Source organism: Rhinolophus sinicus, chromosome 12, assembly GCF_057876585.1.
Source record: "Rhinolophus sinicus isolate RSI-liver-muscle chromosome 12, RSI-T2T, whole genome shotgun sequence".
NCBI classification, from domain to species: Eukaryota; Metazoa; Chordata; class Mammalia; order Chiroptera; family Rhinolophidae; genus Rhinolophus; species Rhinolophus sinicus.
This window is the reverse complement of record NC_142512.1, coordinates 38,057,276-38,077,965: the sequence shown is the minus strand read 5'-3', so window position 1 is coordinate 38,077,965 and position 20,690 is coordinate 38,057,276. Positions and strand designations below refer to the sequence as shown.

At 52.8% G+C, this 20,690-nt stretch overlaps 1 protein-coding gene and 1 pseudogene across 17 annotated transcripts in view; one reads left to right on the top strand and one right to left on the bottom strand.

Moving 5' to 3' along the window:
* Window positions 1-1,504: 1,504 nt before the first annotated feature.
* LOC141568981 (small ribosomal subunit protein eS19-like) lies at window positions 1,505-10,572 on the bottom strand (annotated as a pseudogene).
* A 1,746-nt stretch (window positions 10,573-12,318) lies between these two features.
* The window catches only part of SRCIN1 (SRC kinase signaling inhibitor 1), a 68,799-nt gene continuing 60,427 nt past the window's right edge, over window positions 12,319-20,690 (top strand). For 4 of the 17 annotated variants that reach the window (XM_088802232.1, XM_088802230.1, XM_088802227.1 and 1 more), the window contains exon 1: window positions 13,398-13,763. In XM_088802232.1, coding sequence (XP_088658358.1) covers window positions 13,640-13,763 — 124 coding nt within the window. In that variant the 5' untranslated portion in view covers window positions 13,398-13,639. Of the gene's footprint in view, window positions 12,623-13,397; window positions 13,764-20,690 lie in introns of those variants that run through there. The other 13 variants (XM_088802228.1, XM_088802229.1, XM_088802231.1 and 10 more) reach the window with 9 other exon arrangements.

Genomic DNA, 20,690 nt, shown 5'->3' with positions numbered 1-20,690 from the left:
GTGTCCTTGTCTTGTTCCCGTCCCTCTCTATCCCTCCCCTCATCTCTAGGCAACCAGTGATGTGCTATCTGTCACTATGGATTAATTTGCATTTTCTAGATTTTATACATATACAGAACTATACAGTGTATACTGTTTTTTGTCTGCCCCTTTTCACTTAGCATAATCATTTTGAGATTCATCTATGTTGCATGTATCAATAGTTCATTGCTTTTTATTGCTAGCCAGTATTCCATTATATGGATATGTTATCATTTGTTTATTCATTCACTGTTGAAGTTTCTAGTTCTTGGCTATTACAAATAAAGCTGCCATGAATATTTACATACAAGTTTTTGTTAGTTATATGCTTTCATTTCTCTTGGGTAAATAATAACTTGTGAATGGAATTGCTGGTCATAGAGTAGGTGTCTATTAACATTTAAAGACATTGGCAAACTGATTTCTAAAATGGTTGTACCATTTTACATTTCTGTCAGCAGTGTGTGAGAGTTCCATTTGTTCCACATTTTCACTAACACTTGGTATTGTCATTAAAAAAAATGTTTGTGATATCTAATTGTGGTTTTATTTTGCATTTCCCTAATGTCTGATAATGAACATCTTCCATATGCTTATTTGCCATCTGTATATCTTCTTTGTTGAAGTATCTATTCAAAAATTGGGTTGTTTGTTTTCTTATTATTGAGTTCGAGAGTTCTTTATATTTTCTGGATAAAAGTCCTTTGTAACATCTGTGCTTTGCAAATATTCTCTTCTGTGGCTTGTCTTTTTATTCCTTTAACAGTATCTTTCAAATAGCAGAAATCCTTAATTTTGATGAAATCCAATTTTTCAAGTTTTTCTTTTAAGATATTGTAGCTAAGAAATCTTTGCCTGATCCAAGGTCACGAAGATTTTCTCCTATGTTTTCTTCTAGGAATTTCATATTTTTAGGCTCATGTTTAGGCCTAGGGCCCACTGTGAGTTAATTTTGTATATGGTGTGAGGTATTTTATTTTCTATATGGATATCAATTTGTTTCAGGATCATTTGTTGAAAAGACTATCTTTTTTCCACTAGACTGAACTTTGCTTCTTTGTTGAAAATCAATAGACTATACATGTGTGGATCTGTTTATAGACTTTCTATTCTCTTCCCTTGGTCTGTTGGTCTATTTTGATGACAAAAGGACACTGTCTTGATTGCTGTAGCTTTCTAATAATTTTTTAAAAAATTTTATTGGGGAATATTTGGGAACAGTGTGTTTTTCCAGGACCCATCAGCTCCAAGTCAAGTTGTTGTTTTCAATCTGGTTGTGGAGGGCACAGCTCACTGGTCCACGTGGGAACCGGCGACCTTGGTGTTACGAGCACTGCGCTCTAACCAACTGAGGCAACCAGCCACCCCGGATTTCTAAAATCTTGAAGTTACGTAGTGTAAATCCTCTGAATTGGTTTTTTCCCCATTTTTCTTTCTTTTTTTCTTTTAATGAATGAGGCAATTTATTAACCTAGCATTTGTCCTAATGTTTCTTGTTGGCAGTCGTCACCTGTCCGGTGATTCTGTCCAGATCTTTCTGTCCCCGAGGTGTTGTGACCCCTATGTTGGTCCTTGTCCACCAATTTCAGCTCCTCTAGGGCTTGGAGGACTGGTGGGCCACACTCTCAGAGCCTTCGCTGAAGTGGCTGGAAGTGATGTTCTTTCTCTGATGTCCCCCATACATCATGGTCGTGGAGCCAAACTAGTGCAGCCTGGGAGGTAGAGGTGCTGTGCTGTGGAAGCAGCTCAGATGTGGAGCCAGTTCTTATCATAGGGAGCAAGCTGCTTGTGCTTGGCCAGCTTGACCGTGTCCACACATTCAGGGACTTTCAGCTTCCCGGACTTTTTGAGGACGGCTGCCAGAGCTCTGAGGAACGCCTGTGGTTCAAGCATGTTACAGTAACTCCCTCCTGCTGCCAGCCAGGGCAGAGGGCCCTCCGATCCGCACCCCCCCCCTTCTTTTTCATAGTTTTTTTTACCTATTCTAAATCCATTGCATTTCTATAAGAATTTTAGAATAAGCTTTTCAATTTCTACCAGAAAAAGAAAAAGCTGCTGGGAATTTGCGATTGTGCTGAATTCATAGATCAATTTGGGGGGGAATTGACGTCTTAACAGTATTGAGTCTTCTGACCCATGAGCATGGTCTATCTCCTCGTTTATTGTCTTTTTAAATTTCTCTAAGCAATGTTTTGTAGTTTCCAAGGTGCAGGTCTTATATATCCTTTGTCAGACTTATCTCATATTTTTTGATGCTACTGTACATGGTATTAGTTTTTAAAATTTCAATTTCTAGTTGTTCATTGCTAACCTATAGACATATAATTGACTTTGTATATTGATCTTATATCTTACAATCTTGCTAAACTCACTAGAGTTTAGAACTAAATAGGTTCTAGCTATTGCTCTGTAGATTTCATCACATTTTCTACATAGAAATCAATGACGTCTGCATATAAAGACAGTTTTACGACTACTTTTCAATTCTCGATGCTCTGTCCCCCTGCCTTGGTGCACTGGTGAGAACCTCCAGTACAATGTTGAGGAGGGATGATGAGAGTGACATCCTTGCTTTGTTCCAATGTTTGTCCACTTTCCTCTCGATCCTTATCTTGGACTCCACTTTGGGAGAGTAGGGTCTTATTTCTGTTTCCTGTTGCCTCCCAACGCCTATAAGAGGGTCCTGCTCTGAGAATGTGCTCGAAGAATGCTTGTTAAATGTTGAATGAATGTCAGACATTGTGCCAAGTGGCTTATGTCTGTGCACTCTCTCACTAATCCTCCCAGCCCCATTTTACAGATGAAGAAAAGTGAGGAATAAAGAAACTAAGTGCTTAGGGAGGAACAAGGCAGAGTGATTAGGGGCGAGAAGGGACCTGGATCTTAGTCTTGTTTCTGCCATTCATTAGCTTTGTGTCATTGAGCAAGTCACTTAACTTCTCTGAGACTCTGTTTTCTCATCTGAGAATAGCTATTTCTTGGGGTTGCTGTGAGGCCCTGGAGGCCTGGTCCATAGTGGGTAGTGAGAAAGGGGTGAAGTTTGGGGAGACATTTCTTTGGAAGGGAACCTTGGCTTTTATCTGGGAGGTGGTGAGAGATGGAGGGGATGGGTGCTGGGGACAGACAGACCTGAATTCTTATCCAGCTTACAAGCTGGGGGTCCTTAGGGAAGGGACTTACACTTCCCTTTACTTCTTTACTTTCCTCATCACTTTCCACTTTCTAAAAGGGAAAGCATACCTACCTCTGGGTTTGTTGCAAGGATTAAGTGAGGTAATGGTTCAAAGTGCTCATAGTAGGTGCTTAATAAACAGTGTCCAGGTGTCTCCTCTACCAACCTTTCCAGGAGAGTCTCTTTATATGCGACCCCACCCCGACTCTGGCCCCTTTAAGCTGGCAAGTCTCCAACACCTCTGCAAGGAATTCATTATTCACATTGGTCTTCACTCCCCTAATCAGGAGAGGTGCCCCTGCCAACAAACTGGAAATGGTCGTAGGAAGATTGGCTGGTGGCTTGAAGTGAGCTCTCACTGACCCCTGCCCTTCCCAGGGTGACTCCTGTCTGCCCACAGTTACATGTTCTTTCTGTCGTGACAGTTAATCTCCATGAGCAGCAGCACCCCAAGTTTTGTAGTTGGGCATTCACCATGAACCGCTCCTTTGCCAGTGCTAGCCCATCCCTGTCTGGTCTCTCTTGCTGCCCTCCCTGGCCATTCCTCTAGTGCACCGGGCACACTGGCTGCAGCATACCCCAAGCACATCCCTCGGCTGGGAACACCCTCCTCCATCTTCTCCACCCAGCAAAGTCCTGCTCCTCTTTCAAGGCCCAACTCAAATGTCAGTTGCCTCTCCTGTAAAGCTTTCCCAGACCCCTTTCTCTGCAGAATTGCTCATTCCTCAGGGTTCCATCCCCAGGTTAGTGGGGGGTAGAATGGTGTCCACAGGTCGCAGCTGTTCTGCTCCTGCTTCTCTGGGAAGAGGACAGACACTGCTGGTCTCCTGCCCTGCCCAGGCTGCTGGACACTTGCCCAGTGTCCTCCAGGGTTCACTGTACCTGTCCCCAGCCCCCATGTGGGCTGAGTCCCAGAGGTAGCAGGTGTGCTCCTCACCCGGCAGGAAAACTCTGGCTCCACCCACCTTGGCTGTATGGAAAGCTATAGTACAGATGGGGATGTCGAAAATATCCGTGACATATTCCAAACTGGCCTACTTTCCTATCACGAGAGAGTCTGAGACTGAGACAGGCGAGGACAAGTGAGACGGGAGTTTGGGACCTGTTCCCACCTCCAACTTCCTCTTTCAGCTCAGTTGTTAGACAGGAGAGGGACTTGCAGCCTCTCCCAGCAGTCTCCACCCTGATCTGGGGCTGTGTGGTTGGGGTGTTGGTGGGGAGGGTGGCATGGAGGAGTGGGGTACAGAAGGCCAGAGGAAGTTGGTGGAGGGACAAAGGACAGAGGCTTGAGTTCTATTTTGGGAAGCTTCCAGCCCCAGGAGGCAGGGCATTGGAGGCAGGGCATTGGGGAAAACTTGGGGGCTGAAGGCTTGGGTTCAAGTCCTGATTCAGCTGTGAAGGCTTGGCCAAGTTTCTTAACTTCTCTGGGTCTCAGTTTTCTCATCCACAAAATGGGCCGCTCATAATCCTTGCTTGCCCTCCTCTAAGGCTTGATTATGAGATTGCTTTGAAGACAACCAAGTTCTGGACCCTGCCTTATTAATCCGTTTCTCAGCCTTTCACCTCGGCTAGGCGGTGCTCTCCCAGGGCGTCTTACGTGGTCGCCTGCTCCAGCTCTCTGCTCCCAGCAGGCCTGGCAGGGCCTCCACCCTTAATCTTGGTTTAATGATCTCTCCGTCGGGAGTCACCCACAGTCCTCCCCTGGTGCCAGGCTGTCATCAACCCTCCTACACTTGCAGGAAGTTCACACTTGGAGCTAACTTCAGTCTCTTTTGCTGCTACGGAGTCCTTGGGTATTCTCCGGCTTGTCTCCTCCTTCACACACGAGGTGATTATTATTTCAGTTTCTTCCTTTTCAGGCTAGACACCCTCCTCTTCCCTGTTTTCCAAGGTGGGCGGGGTCCTTGGGGCATTTTTCTTACTGCAGCTGGGCTTCTTCCTGCTATCAGTTCCCTGGCTCAATTTTTGATTCTTCCAGGGGGGAGATGGGCAGTCTGTGCCTCGGTTTCCCCAGCTGGCACACCACAAGAGAAATAGATGGCCAAATTGGTTGCTATGGATTCACTAATCAGGGCAACAACAGAAATAATGGTTCATATTTAAAACATTTATTGTGCACACCCTTTATCCAGCTATTCCACTCCCAGGAATTTATTCTATAGATATGCTCAATTTGTGTGAAATGAAGTAACTACCAGGCTATCTCTTGTCCTGGACAAAGCCTAAATATCTTTCTATGTACTGTGGCAGAACAATCTCCAGTTTATATTGTCGAGTGTGTATACACTGCTGGGTAAGAGAACATAAAGAAAGTGCTTGTGAACACAGGGCCAAGCCCTGAAAGACCAAAGACCCTGGGAATGGTATTTCCTTCCAGAGCTGGAGCTGGGTGGCTGGGACAGAGGCAGTGATGGGGAAACTGACTTTCCACACTTTGAGTAGTCTTAGGGGTCCTTGGATGGGCTGCAGAGGTCAGGGAGGCCCACATATTCCTTGTGGATGGATGGGTGTGTATATTCATTTGTCTAGGACGAGGGTGCAAAGCTTTTGTCAGGACCTCAAAAGGTGCAGGGTCCCAAGAGGACACATCCCCGGCTGTAGGGAGTGGTCATTGAAGGTATTTGAGAGGAAAGATCTAGTGGGGCCTCAGAGCAATGGGGAATATGCCTGATTCTTCTTGGGACCCCTCCCCACTCTAAATGAACCCAGAGCATCCAGCCCAGGGCCTAGCACAGAGAGAGGGGATTGGGGGGCGTAAGAGATTCCAGAGAGCAGGGACTTCACTTAGGGGGTTATTAAAATAATCTGTGGGAAGGAAAACCAGAGAGCTTTGTAAAGCTATATTTGGAGCGAGATCAGGGAGTGGTGGGTCTGCCGCTGGGACAGATGGCAAGATGTTAGCTGAAGATGAAGAGCCGAGCTCCTGGGCAGCACAGCATACATCTGTTGTCTGCTTGGGAAGCAGGCACCTGAAAGGGACCCTCCCTTGGGATGGGAGTCAGGCAGGGGAGAAGGCTGCTGGGATGTAGTCTGGGTCCAGGACACAGCTTTCTGGGGTCCTGTGAGCATCTTTCCAGCCTTCAGAACAGATGCCTGGTGCCCCAGAGTGTTGGAAAAGGCCATGACTCATGTGAGTTCACGTGGGCACCAGCTCCCCTTTCCAAAGAAGGTAGATTCTGAAATCTGTGCTCGATTTGATGAACTCTCTGGAAAACACTTTCATTATTGCTTTATTATTATTATTATTGGGGAATATTGGGGAGCAGTGTGTTTCTCCAGGGCTCATCAGCTCCAAGCCGTTGTCCTTCAATCTAGTTGTGGAGGGCGCAGCTCAGCTCCAAGTCCAGTCGCTATTTTCAATCTTTAGTTGCAGGGGGTGCAGCCCACCATCTCATGCGGGAATTGAACCAGCAACCTTGTGGTTGAGAGCTCGCGCTGTAACCAACTGAGCCATCTGGCTGCCTCTCGTTATTGCTTTTTAAAATTGAGGGGAAAGTCACATAACATAGAATTAAAGTGAACAACTTGGTGGCACTTAGTGCATTCATCATGTGCAATCACCAAATCTATCTAGTTCCAAAAATTTTCATCACCTCAAAAGGAAACCCCATATGCATTAAACAACTGCTCCCTATTTCCCCTCCCCCAGGCAAATTTTTATGGATTTACCTATTCTGAATATTTCATATAAATGGAATCCTACAATATACGATCCTTTGTGTCTGGCTTCTTTCACTCGTGTAATTTTTTGAGGTTTATCCATGTTGAAGCATGTATTAGTTCTTCATTCCTTTATATGGAAGAATAATATTCTATTGTGTGGCTATATCACAGATTGTTTATCCATTCGTCCACTGAAGGACATTTAGGCTATTGGGTCATATGGTAATTCTATGTTTAACATTTTAGGAACCGCCAAACTGTTGCTCGTTGTTGCTGAACCATTTCACATTCCCACCAGCTGTGGATGAGGGTCCCATGTACTTTCATTAATAAACAGATGATTGCTGTGCCCTTGGAAGGCAAGGAGATGGTTACCAGGTGCTAGCATGGGTAAACTAGGTCAGGATGATACCTGCTCTGTTCCCCCACTACCCACCATACGTTTATCAGCTTAGTTGGCAGGCTTAGGAAGGCTGCAGGCTGGAGTGGCTGTGTATGTGTGTGTGTTCCTTTTTTCACCAGACATGTGGATCATATGGTGAAATCTAAAGCCTCAAAGCCAAGTTGGATGTGGTCTTGCAGGGGTTGGGCTTGTGGTCCACCTGGGCGCCAGTGGCTCATAATATATCCTCTCAAGGATAGATACAGATGGCCTTCCCCCTCCTCCTACTTGCTTTGGTTCCTTCTCATCATCTTTCTTCCCTTTCCTTTCCCTCTCTTGGGCCTCTCACCCAACACCCCTCCCTTCCACCTTCCCTCTTCTTTCCTTTTTCGTGTTTTTGTCCACCTCTCATTCTCTTCTTCCTACTTCTGTCTGCCCTCCTCTTCCCTTCCCTTCCATCTCTACATTCCTGCTCCAGTCTCCCCTCCACACCCCCAGCACTAAGGCTGCAGTTCACGCACCAAAGGCAATTCTTACACCTAGGGGAACGAGTGGGAAGGAAGTGGGGAGCTACCTGCATGTTCATAGACTATACATGAACCCCTCTCCCCATTTAGACCCCGGTAGGTCACCCCAAAGTGAGGTGGGGTGTGGGGAAGCCTCTCCCTCACCTTTATTACCTCCTCCTCTCAGGAGAGAAGATCCACTTGGATCTGCAGTGCCCAAGCACGGTGGCACACAGCTGGGGACCAGGAGATCCAGTTCTGGTCATGTCTCAAGGTCTGGGGAGAAAGGAGTCACCAGGAGTGCTTCTGGTGACAGAAATTGGCCTTGGTGGTGGTTTGAGGAAAGGAGAGAAGAGGCACCTTCATTCATGCCACAAAGTTCTCTTGGACACTCCCTGTGTGCCAGGCCCTGCAGTGACTTGCTATCTGAGCCATATTAGCAGGCAAAGCCCTAAGCTGTGGAAGCAAGAAGGCAGCCCCTACCCCGTGGGGTCTCCGAGCAAGTGTGGACGAGCAGGAGCAGCAGCAGCATCCCTGGGAAACTTGTTAGAAATGCAGATGCTCAGGCCTCTCTTCAAACTTACAGAATCAGAAACTTTGGGGCTGGGGCCAGCAACCCCTGTTTTAACAGGCCCTCTAGGTGATCCTGATTCTCGCTTTAGTTTAAGAACCACTGCCCTGCCCTGAGGGGGAGCCCTAGTTAATGAGGGCAACTCAGTGCTCCCCGTAGATAGGACCTCGTTTGCCATGTGACAGGGAAGACAGAGTCTTGTGCTCAGAAAATTCCCCATCAGAAGGGGCCATCTAGGCTTCTCCCAGCAAATGCCGCTACAGGGTCCCTTCCTTCTGGAAGCACCAGGAGGAATTACTTTGGAGGGAGCTGGCTACAGTCAGGACCCCAGAGAATCACATCCTTCCACTTTCTCTCTCCATTCTTCAGAAAGTACGTTTGATATGCTAATGAGGACATCTATTATTGAGTATCATTAGCATTTATTACAATAACAAGCGGGGGCGTGGGGACCACAGGGAATGAAAGGAGGGTCTTTTGAAACTTACTGCCATTTACTCCTCTTCTGTTGGGTGGGAGGGGCCATGGGAGAGTGAGGAGACTGGCTGTGGTCAGAAGGGTGGAGGTTTACAGCAAACGAGGCTCCGTCCTACTCCTCAGCTCCCCCACCCACACCTGCTTCTGTGCCAGAGGCCCTGGTCACTCTCTTTCCAGGACAGCACCAAACTACAGCCTCCTTGCTGCGTCAGGCCACCCTTGGTAGAGATGGGACAGTCCAAAGGGGGCTCATAAAATGTGCTGGCCCAATAATAGCCCCACTGGCAGAGGGCTTCCTTGAGGATTTAGGATGGGAGGCTTCAAGGTGACAGAGGGAGCAGTTCACGGTGTCCAGCCATAATTTCCACATTGCCCTGTGCCTTCCCCTAGAGGCCCATGTGCCCCTCTCTGCACACCCTAAGTCCCATCTCTCTCTTCCTGCCCAGATGCTTGTCCAGGTGCAACCACCATTGGGGAAGGAGAGGCGAGGCTGAACAGTCTCACTTTTAGACATAACCTCCCTCTGGCAGGCTCCCAGGAGCAGGCAAGGAAGTTGGGTGGAGTGTCTGAGACAGACAAGGTGGGTGGTGCCCGCTGCCCCCTCCCAGCTGAGAACAATGCCAGAGACTTAGGGGCAGGGCCGGGGGAAGTTACCTGTTGCTGAATGACAGTGGGGGTGGGGTGGCACCTGAGGCATCTTAGGTTGAGGCAGCTGGCACATTGGTTGTGCTGGGCACCATGCCAGCTTACAGGAGCAATACTCATATCTCGGCTGGAAGAATCATACCTGTGTTGCTCTCGCCCTGACTGGCCTTCTCTCTACCCCAGGAGCCTCTGCTTCTGAGATCTGATGGGACTGGGAGGAGGCACCTATCTTCCCTGGGGGGGCGGGGCGGACAGAGGAGCAGCTGGGGTCAATGAGGGGTGAGGATGTCAGGCCATCTGCCCCAGTGGCTCAACTTGGCACCCTGGGATCTTTTCTCCCGTTCAGGAGTGCATCCTTTCTCACCCCTCTGTAGGACACATGGAGGCCGCTGTCCTGGGTTGGGTGGGTGTGGACAAAGTAGTTGAGGGGAGGAGGGAGTCAATGAGCTCGCAGCTACGCAGATGGTCAGGCCTGTGAAGGATTGTCTTTACAAAGTAAGCTACACAAATAAAATAATATTACCTGAATCTGACTTAAACTCACTATGGAGGGGGCCCGCGTGGCTCAGGAGATCACCTTAGAGTGAGGAAAGACAGATGCATTTTCCTGCTGACACCCTTGGAACTCTTCCCAATCTCTTAGGGCTGATTCATGGAGCCTCTACCCGTCAATCTCTGAGGTAGTAGCTTCTTGGCATTTAATGTAAGGGCAGAAAAATCTCCATGTGACAGGACAAGCATCTTTCCAATAATCATCCAAGGGATAATGCCCAGTTCCTTAACCTTGACATAAGTGTATTCTTAACCCTCAGCCACATTCTTGAGCCCACTCTCTCCCATCCATCCTATGGTCATGAGGTATGTGCCAGAGGTTAGTCCCTGCTTCTGGCAGCCCACAGGGTTAGGAGATGGTGGTGACAATAGAAAAGAGGCTGGAAACTTTGGAGTCAGGCAGATCTGGGTTTGAATTTCAGCTTTGCTTCTCTTAGATTGGGCAAGTGGCTGTACCTTTCTGAGCCTCAGCTCCATTTCTGAAATGGAGCTGAAAAGCCACACTTCTGCAAGGTTGTTGATAGGGTTAAATTAGAGAATATGGGTAAAGCACCTGCTGATTCCTTTCCTCTAAGGTGGGCATAAAGTAGGGAAGGGAAGAGACCTTGTCTCATGGGGGACTCCTGAGGAGAATGTGTAGTTGAGTGGGGGCATTAATGGGGGAACAGCAGTTTGAGTCCCCCAACCTCTGGGCTCTGAGAGACTTGGAAGGTGGTGTCCATGCAGCTGAGGAGAAGCTACCTCTCCCCTCGCCAACTCCTCCCTTACAAGGGCCTGCTGCCTCCCATGCCCATCCTGGGCAGGCAGCCAGGCAGGGAGCTGGACGAGTGCCCATTGTGCACTCAGAGGCCAAAAGATGGGTACCATCCAGTTGGCAGAGGGAGAGGCAGCTGGCCCAGGAGGAGAGAAGTCAGGGTGACGACTGCTGGGGTCGTGTGCCCAGGCGGTGTGTCCAAGACATGGCTCTTGGCTGCCCTCCTGAGCTGTCCAGTTGGAGCTGGGAAGGGCCCCCTCCTCCTCCTGCTCTGGCCCTGCCATCTAAGTTACTGCAACTGGAGAGTCATCTCTAAGGGGCATCAGGGGCTTGGCCCTAGCCAGGCATGTGGAAGGCTCAGGGGCAGGCCTGGGGGTGGGCAGGAAAGTGGGAGAGCCTAGATTAAGGTTGCAACTGGGTAGACCAGGAAGTGGGGAAACCGGTTTGTCATATGGGCTTCTTGGGGTGGGGTCTCTTCTCCTGCCTCTCTGCCTGCCTGCCACGCTGCCTGGTGGCTATAGGGAAGAGATGTACTGTGCTCCTTCTTTGCTCATCTAAGCAGGCTGTGGGGATGCCAGGAGTAAATAAATGGGGCGGAGTACTCAGCCCACTTTCCCCTCCCCAAGTGAAGCTTGGAAAAGAAGAAACAGGACAGAGAACCCGAGGGAGAGGGGAAGCAAACAACCAGGACAGGAGCAACGGTCAGTGCTGGTCCCAGCTGGAGAAGTCTGTGGAGCCCACAGGTAGGCCAAGGTGGGACAGGGAGGGGGTGGAAGTAAAGCAGGGGTAGAGCAGAGCTGGCCTCTGCCGGCTAAGGTGGAGGTGGCGATGGCGTCGCCAGGTGAGGTGTGAGAATGGGCAGGAGCGCCCTCCTTTGGGGTCCCTACTTGACAGATGATCCTAGACAACCCCCACTACCAGCAAGGGCCCCCGCAGTTCCAGCAGACCCCTGCAGGAGGGGCCGCAACCCAAACTGGGGGCAAGGAGACAGCCCAGCAGGGGGCGCCGGGGGACTGGGTCCCCGCGTAAGAGCGCTGTTTAAGGAGGGGTTCAGGAGAGCGTCCAGGCAGAGGCAGAGGAGGGTCCAACTCTGCCTACATAGGCAGCTGTGACTTTCGGAGGTCACCTTGGCCAAAGAGTGGCCCCCAGCCCCGCCGCCCGGCTTTGCCTCCCTGCCCAGTCCCTCCCCGAACGCTTCTCCATCCCAAGGCGCGCGGGGGCTTGGAGACAGAAAAGTCTTCCACCCTCGAGGTGCACCCCCTCCCTCGAGGCGGTAACAGGCCTTAGGTATTTGTCCCTATCATAGAGCGAGGATGGCTTGGGGTGGGAGAAGCAGGTGGAGCGGGGAGGGGAGCGTGAGCGCGCCCCGCACCCGGGCCAGGCCGCGCGCCGCGGGATTCCGCGGTGCTGCTTGAGGGCGCCAGGCGCGGTACCCCCTCCTCTCCTCGCTCCCCGCCACCCCCGGCGGCCCTTTGTACGTTCCGGCCACACGCGCGTGCCCGAGCCGCGCGCGCTCCCGACAGCAGTGACACACCCGCGCCGGCCCGCGCGCGCGCTCACACACACACACACACACACACACACACACGCTCTCGCACACTCGGTGACACGCCCGCGCGCGCGCGCACTCACACGCCCGGCCGCCGGCGCCCTCCCAGCTGGTCCACCCCGGCGGGGCTCGCGCCCCCGGCCCGCCCGCCTGGCACAGCGCCCCTGGGCTGGGGCACAGCGAGAAGCCCGCGAGGCGGCGAGAGGGCGAGCGCCAGGCAGGCCGGCCCGGGGCCCCCGCCCCCCGCGCCCCGCCCGATGGGGAACGCTCCGTCCCAAGGCATGTCCCTGTCTCTCTCCTCCCTAATGTGCCTCCATGCTTAAGTGGAAGGTATTTCTGTTTTCTTTGTGTGTTTTCCCCTCGGCCGGGGGCGGGGGCGGCAGTCGGGTCTGGGAGGCGGCGGCCGGCGGGGCTAGGGATGCTCCGGGCGCAGGTGTGTGGGGGGTAGGGGACCGCGGCGCGCTGGGCTTGGGAGAAGGACCCTAGAGAGGGTCAGGAATTTGCAAGGCTGGAGACCGGGTGGGGAGGGCCTCGCCATGCAGGGGGAGGGGGCCTGAGGGGTTAAAATTGAAAGGGGTAAGTGTGGAGGGGGAGGGGTGGGGAGAAGAGGAAGGGGGATGGATGGTGAGGAAAGTGGGGGAGGGGTGTGGACTATCCGAGGTGCAGGAAGAGGAGGATGAAGGGGGAGTCGAAGGGGATGGAGAAGCGGGGGGAATATCAAAGGTCTCTCTCTCTCTCCCCCAGGTCTCAGAATGGGGTGTAGGCACTTGAGTGGTGGTGGTAGGCGCTTTGAGCCGGCCCCCCAGGGAAGGAAGGGGATGAGTGCATTCTGGGGTTGGCTGCGTTGCCAGGATACAAGCCTGTATTCCCCACTACCACCACCACCCCCCTCACCTCGAGGCCCTAGCCCTAGAGACCTCGGAGCCTAGGCAGCAGTTGCAGAAACTGGGGACACGCTCCCCGCTCGGCTGGCGGGTAGGGAGGGGCCATGAGAGGGAGGGGTTGGGGGAGGGGCTATTTGATCTTAAGCCCTCCCCCTGCAGAAGGCAGGGGAGGGCGCCCCCAGCTGGGCTGAGTTTCAACAGTGAGTGAGGAGTTAGGGACCGCTGGAAGCTGAGGGGTAGAGGGCGGGGCTGGGGAAGGGACGCGCCATGGCTCCCCCTACCCTCCCACGCACCCCCCTGCTACGTCAGAAGCTCCCGGACCAGCTCCGAGTCCTGTCGGTGGGGGCAGCAGGATGCTGGTAGAAGCGGAGGGGGCCGGCCGGGTGCCTCCGCAGCTCGGCTGGCAGGGCCCAGCGCGGTGTGTGCGGCTGCTAGTGCGTGCGCCCCCGCCCCACCCCTCCCCATGCATCCCTGGCAGTGCCTCCGGCGCTTTGCCCTGGCCTGGTGGGAGAGGACAGCCGAGGGCAGCGCCCGATCTTCTAGGGAGGAAACTGGACCGAGAGATCCTGGGGGCCGAAGGGAGCCAGGTGAGCGGGAAGAGATTGTGCAAGGAGGGGATACCGGACTGTCTTTCCCTCTCCCCAAATACCATGAAATCAGGAGGTCCTGCAGCCCCCAACTTTAAGGGAAGTGGGTTCCCAGAGCTGAGGGTTCCTAGCTGAAGCCTTTAGAAGATGTTTGAGCTACTGTTGTTTTGGGAAACAGATGCGGGCTGGCAATTGGGGATAGCTGACCAGACTTTCAGGCTTGTGGGTCTGAATGCTACTTGGTTTGGGGTTTGAGCACTTGGGGCGGGGGCACTCTCCATATCTTGGTCTGGGTGACCTTGAGCCAGATGCTTTGCTAACTCTGTGCCTCAGTTTCCCTCATTCCCTTTCATATCCCTCTTGCTGGTCTTAAAGAATTGATGATGCATTTGATGGAAATTGTGACTGAAAACGTGGGGCTCTGTCATCATTGGTGGCAGCTGTGCTGGTGGTGGTTTCTGGCAAGGCTGTGCCTGTGTATGTGTGTAGGGGGGCAGTTATGGTTTATGTGTGAGGGTTTTGCTGTTTGGGGTTGGTGTTGGGGCCACTGTGGGCAAATGTCAGGGCCCAGCATTCACATGGGAAGGAAGGCTCCAGGCGCAGCTGAGAGTTGTTGGGGCAGAGACTTAGCTGGTGGCTTGGTGTAGAAGCAAGGGATGGGGGAGAGGGCTCCGGGAATAAGGGGAGGAGGTTCCAAGAATAAGATCCCCCCACCCAGACTGCCTGGCACCCAGGCACCACTGGCAGCAAGTGTAAAGGCTTTGCCCTGGCTTCCTGCCACCCCTCCTTGGGGACAAGAGGGTCTTTGTCCAGTGCCCCCCAACCCTGCTTCATCCGCCTTAGCATGATGGCCAGTTCTCTGTAATGACCCACAAGGCTGGAATGGAGACTCATGTCCCCCCCATGTGTTCTGGGGATCTGGAAGAAGAAACTGTGGTCCTCAGGCAGTGCTGAGTGGGGGCGGGGCTCTCCTAGGGGAAGGGTCCCTGGGAATGAGGCCTGCCACCATCCCAGGCTTTCCGCTTGCCTCCTTGCCTAATGTGGGGCTTCTGGGGTCTTCATGGCCTGATTCCTGCTGGGCTCCAGGTTTCTTAAAGATGTACAGGGAACAGGGCTGAGTGCTGGGATGCAGAGCCTCAGATGTGCTCTCTCTCTGGCCAGGAACCCACCCTGGAAAAAGGGTTTAATTAGAACCATCGATTCCTTCTTTGGCTTCGGGCATTGATCTCAATGGTGTGGTCAGAGCTGGCAGGCGGGGGTGGCATGGCTGCCATCTGCCCAGTGCCAACCTTGACTTTCTCTGACAAAACCCAAGCTTAGGAGGGAGTGTGATGGGCTTTTGGAAGTACCAGGTCTGTTTTAGCCCCACCCCCACCCCACATTAGGTCTTGGGGAAAAAAGGCAGATGGGGCTGAGGATTTGAACAGAAACAGAGGGAGCTGTTTGGGGTTTGAGGATCACCCTGAGTAGTAGGCCAGCGGCTCGAGAATGGAAGGACAGCTGTTGTTTGGAGGGGTCCTGTGAAGGGGAGTCAGGAGGCAATTGAGGGGCCTGTGGGTGTGGGGCACGCAGAGAGTTCAGGCGAAGGATCTAGGACTTGCCATAAAAGCTTCTCTTTCGAGGAATCCCAAGCACTTATCTCCTCCAAGCCCTGGCAAAGAGATCCGATTTCTTCCTTCGTTTGTGTCCTCAAGGCCCAGAGAGGAACAGAGACCGCCTCTGAGGCCCAGTGGGCCTGGGTCTGGCCTTTGAGTCTGGCTGCCTTGCCAAGTGGCCCCTGCCTAGGCACGGGGGCTGAGGGTGAGGCTCCTGGCAGCCTCAGATCTGGTCTCTGGGGTTGATGGGAGTCGGGGGACAGATTGTGTCCCCCAAGCCCCGGCTGCCTTCTCTGGGTGGGCCAGTGCAGGTGCGGACTTCAATGAGCCACTCAGATGCTCTTTGAAGATCCTTGTTGGCTTCCCAGGGCCCATTGGAGCAAAGATAATAAAAATCTGGCCGTCAGCGGGTTTGAGGGCTGCACTCCCTTCCCCTTCTTTCATTCCCAGCTCTGAAAAGCAGAGATGAAGGCTTTGGATTTGGCTGGGAAGCAGCGCTTGCCTGCCCCGAGGGAGGGAGGCAGACACAGGAGGGAGGACTGATTTCCTGGCAGCGGGAAGAGTTGCTGGGGAGGTGGCAGAGGGGCAGGGGTATGGTCCCCAACTCCTGCCAGACAGCCTCAGGCCTCAGGGCCTATGCCCCACATCCAGGCTCCAGCTTTGTCCCTCAGTTCCGGAGGCTGGGAACCCTCCCCTCTCTGTTCCGCGGCTCCCACAGTCCCCTTTGTGCCCCTCAGTCTCCCTCACTTCCTTCCCCAAGACCTCCCCTCTCCCTGCTCCTGTTTCTCCTGCTCTGCCTTCATGCTCTCTCTCCCTCCTAGTCTCCCCTTCTGCTTCTCAGTCTCCCTTTTCCTCTCTTTGTCTGCCCCCTCCCATCTGTCTGTCTTCCCTTCCCCAGCCTCGGTCCTGCTTTCTAGGACTGTCTGGAAGGTTGAGAAGCCAAGCTGGGGGTGGGAGGACAGCTGCAGCCATGGAAGGGATGGGCCTGGGTTGATTATTAAGGTCTGTCAGGTGCCATCGTCATCAGAGTCCAGGCAGAAGGGGGCAGCTGAGCACTTCAGGATGTGTGTATAGTAAAGGTGCCATTCCCCTCCTCGCACCCCAGCGGGCACCTTGCCCTGACATTGGGCTTCAGACACTCCAGTTCTGCTGCCTTCTGCTGTTGCTTGACTGCTGGAAACCAATGCCTCCAGCCTCTGATCCCTCCATCCATCTGGTCACCCGCTGTCCCAGGCATCACCACTGTCCTTACCCACTGTTCCGCTCACACCCACCGTCTCCAGCCTCAGAGGTAGGAAGGGGGAGTCTGATAGGCCTTCCTGGAGCCTCTTCTAGGCCCTGTGCCCCCTTTGCCATCTTGTAAACCCCCTATATGAAAGACAAGACTGTTTGGAAACAGCACTGGACTGAACGAGATCTTGTTAGCATCCTTCCTCAGTGCCCAAATGTCCGAGTGACCTTGAGCATGTCCCTTCCTGGTAGAGCCTCTTTCCTCACCTGGGAAAGGAGGGGGAGTGGGCTGGATCATCTCTCCAAGGTCTCTTCTGACATTCCACCCGTGTTGTGTCTCTCTTCTGGATGATTTGCATATGCTTTGCATATATTAGTGATGCCTGCTTGAAGGGGGAAGGTGCCACCCACAGGGACCAGAGTCCCACCCACCATTCCAACTCCGGTTGCCCATTGGCCCATGCTCTCTCTGCTTGACTCTCCCTAGGGGTGGAAGCTGAGGCCTGAGCAGTGCTTGGGGAGGTGGGTCTGGCCCCGCGTTTCAGCCATGCTGGAGGCAGGATGGGTGAAAAGCCCTAGCGGAGGAGACCCCTGCCCTCATCCCTCTTACTCCAAAAGGTCCAAACAGGGAAGCCAAGTGGTGTGTGAATTCACTAAAGTTGCCTGTGGCTACCATAGGGTGTGTGAAACCCCATGAGGCTGGCAGAGGGGGTTGGAGGTCTCCCTCCTGCACCAGGAGGCCTGAGCACCCTCTGGATGCCAGGAGCCAGACTAGGTATGAGATTCTGCTCTGGCTCCCACCCACAGCTCTACTGTCTTGTGCTCCCGCGCTCTCCTGCTCCGGCTGCTGGGCTCTGGGTATGTGTGAGTTGGAACTCGGACCTGAGAGATGGCCACTGAGAGAGAACTAGATCTTTGCATCTCTCGGCCCTGCTTAGTCTCCGCACTAAATGTGAGGCCCCATGCGCCCTGCCCCCTGCAAGGGTCATGGAGGGTCAGGGGGGGGAAATGAGCTGTCCTTGGTTCCGCCTGATTTCACGGGGACTGCTCCCAGGGCCTGCCCCCCTGCCACCTGATATGTTCTCTATCTACGTCTGGCACAGGCCAATCCCAGCCCCCAGTCCTGTCTCGGTTCCCTTCACCACTATAATGCCCATCACATGGGGCAAGACTGGGTAAAGGCTGGCGCCTGGAGAAGATAATGTGGAGCCATTGAATAATAGTGAGAATTTCTGAAGACAGGAACAAAAATGCCCTCCACCGCCACGGAGGACTGGGCCCAAGGAAATGCAGCAAGAGGGATCAAGGTTAGATTTAGTTGTAGGGAGGTACTGTCCCAGGGGGCAGATTAGTTTCTGAAATTGTGAAAATTAAATGAAATAATAGATAAAAATGTCCAGTACAGTGCCTGACATATAATAAATACTCAATAAATGGTATGGGGTAGAAATAGGTATCTCTGAACCCAGAGAAGACCCTCCCTTTACTCTGAGATTTAGGATTTTACAGGGGATGAGGAGTTGGAGAGACTGTTCCCAGAGGAATGGTTTCCCCCACACTCAGGCTGCCACTCTCTCACTGCACCCCTCATGCCCCACGCATGGACCGGGCTCAGGGCCCAGCCACATAGGGACACCTTGCCCTCACCCTCTCTGCTGTTGCTGGGCAAACAGAAGGGTTTGGAGGCCAGGAAACCTGTTTTTCTCCGTTTCCCCCTATCTTTGCACAGGACAGCTTGAGAGGAAACAGGCCCACGCTGCAGTCAGAGGAAAGGAGGTTAGACAGGAAGGAAAACCTCCTGGTGGTGGTGGCACATGGAGGGTGGCCACTCCAAGGTGGGGAGCTCTGGGGGTGTTTTTGCATCTTTTACCTCAATGATAGGTGTATATGGACGTGTGTAGGCTAGTGTTGTACCTAGAAGCAGGGGATTGGTTGGCATGACCTTTGAGATGACCTTTGGGCCATCCTGAGGAGCTTGGTAGATCCAGTTCAACCTCAGTGGCTGTTGTGGTTGGCAGGATGTAGGGGCCACAGCGGAGAGGAGTTTAGATCTGCAGGGGAAGAGGAGGGGATGGAGAAGTCACTCTGATCCCCCAGAGCAGAGAGGTGAAGGACAGGGTGAAGTGAAAGCATTAGACTGGTGTCAGGTTGCCTGCCTACCCTACTGCTGTGTGACCTGGGGCAAGATCATTGCCCCCTCTGGTCTTCAATGTCCTTGGTGTGAGAAGAAAGTGTGGAACTAGAGAATCTCTAAGGCCCCCTCTAGCTGTCAGAGGTTCACCCACCTCCTGTCTCCTGAGATAATACATGCCTGTCCACATGGAGGGTGGGAAGAATATTTCCCAGCTCCAGCTAAATCAGGAAAAATGGAGATTTGGCCAAAGAGAATACTGGCACACACACCTATTACAAACAGTCCCTTCTAGTCCCAAGGCACACCTTGCCTAAATCTCTCCTTAGCCCAGGGGATGGATGAGGGAGTGGCCATAGGATTCAGCTGTCTCTGAATCATAAACTCAGTGTTTTCCTACCACCCCAGCAGAACTCGCTGTGTCACACTCCATTCCAGCCGTGGACTAGGATCCAATACGTGTTTTCTTTCAATGAGGCACCTCCAGCTGGAGGCTCATCTCCCAGACAACCTCTTCCCGTTCCCGGTAGCCTCAGCCACAGGCCCAGTTGCCTACGTGTCCCGGTATGGAGCAACATAAGACTGGGAAGGAGTTGGGTTTTCATATGCCTGCTTTCCTCACCTCTGCAAACATCCTTATGCTAGGACACTGGCTTCTTTTCCACCCCAGCCACAGAACGTGCTAGAGACCCCAACCCAGAGCCCACAGGGGGACCCCCAGACCCAGAGACCCCACAGAGAAGCCCTAGACCCCAGAGTTCCCCACAGAGGCTCTAGCCAGAGAGGTTTATGCAGAGCGTAGGAGGTGGAGGGAGTGTGTGTCCTGCTGTTCACCCCACCCCCAGGGCATGCGATAATTGCAGACACCGCAGGCCTCTGTAGCATCACCCCAGGCATCGCATCTGCCTCATTGGGGAAGAATTACGAATCCCAGCTCATTGGGAAGGCATTCGAAGGCTCTTTGAAGCCCCTGCAGATACAACTGAACCTCTCTGCCTGCTCCCCTGGGCTATCCCCTACCGACGCTGTCCCCACCCAGTGGCCAGGCTGGCCTAACGAATTCCCTTTCTTGTCCCAGCCTCCTAAGGTGAAAGTTAGGGCTCTGAGGGAAAATGAGGGCTCTTAGGACTTGCTCCAGCCCCCTGACTTTTTAGGTTCCCCCTAGCCTGCTCAGGGGATTTCTGGTTAAAACAAGAAGGGGCCTTTGAAGGCTTCCTGAAGCCTCTTCCAAGATGGAGGTGGGAGAGCAGGAAGGAGGCTCCTGGAGAGCCAGAAGTCATTTCAAGATGAAGCTCAGGAAATCCTGGACCCACTTCTCCTGAACCCAATAGTTCACCCCTCCCCCTTGGTCCCTGGTCCATCAGCAGCCCAGGGTTGCAATCATCTGACTCCCACCCCTAGGGTGAGATGTAAAGAGACTGAAGCGAGGCCTTCTCTTCCACTTATTGTTGTTAAGAAATAGTTTATACTGGAGCATGGGATGGAAAGAGGTTACACTTCAGGCAGAACTTCCCATGGGGCACTGAATGGGAGATCGCCAAGACGGGGAGGATGGATGGGAGGCAGTTTAGCTCCGGGGTCAAGAGCTCAGGTTCTGGAGTCAGACAGATCTGGGCTGGCAGCCCGGCCCTGACACTCATGTGCTGTGTGGTTATGGAGTCTCCTCATCTGTGAATAGGGGCTGATAATAGCAGGGTCCTCACAGGGTGGGTATCAGGATTAAATGAAGTAATTCAGGCCGAGTTCCTCGCCCACGGTAAACCTTCAATAAGTAGTTGTTTCTTTGTCTTCATCTCTCCTCTCTATCCAATTGAACGATCAAATGGGAGATGTTCTTCCTGGAGGAAGGGGCTTACATGAGAAAACCCAGATCCTCACCTCAGCCTGTCTGGGGCTGGGCCCTTGGAGCTGCCACTTAAGGCTGCTAGTACGAAGCAAGCTGCCCTCCTGAATCTTCACTCCCCCCACCCT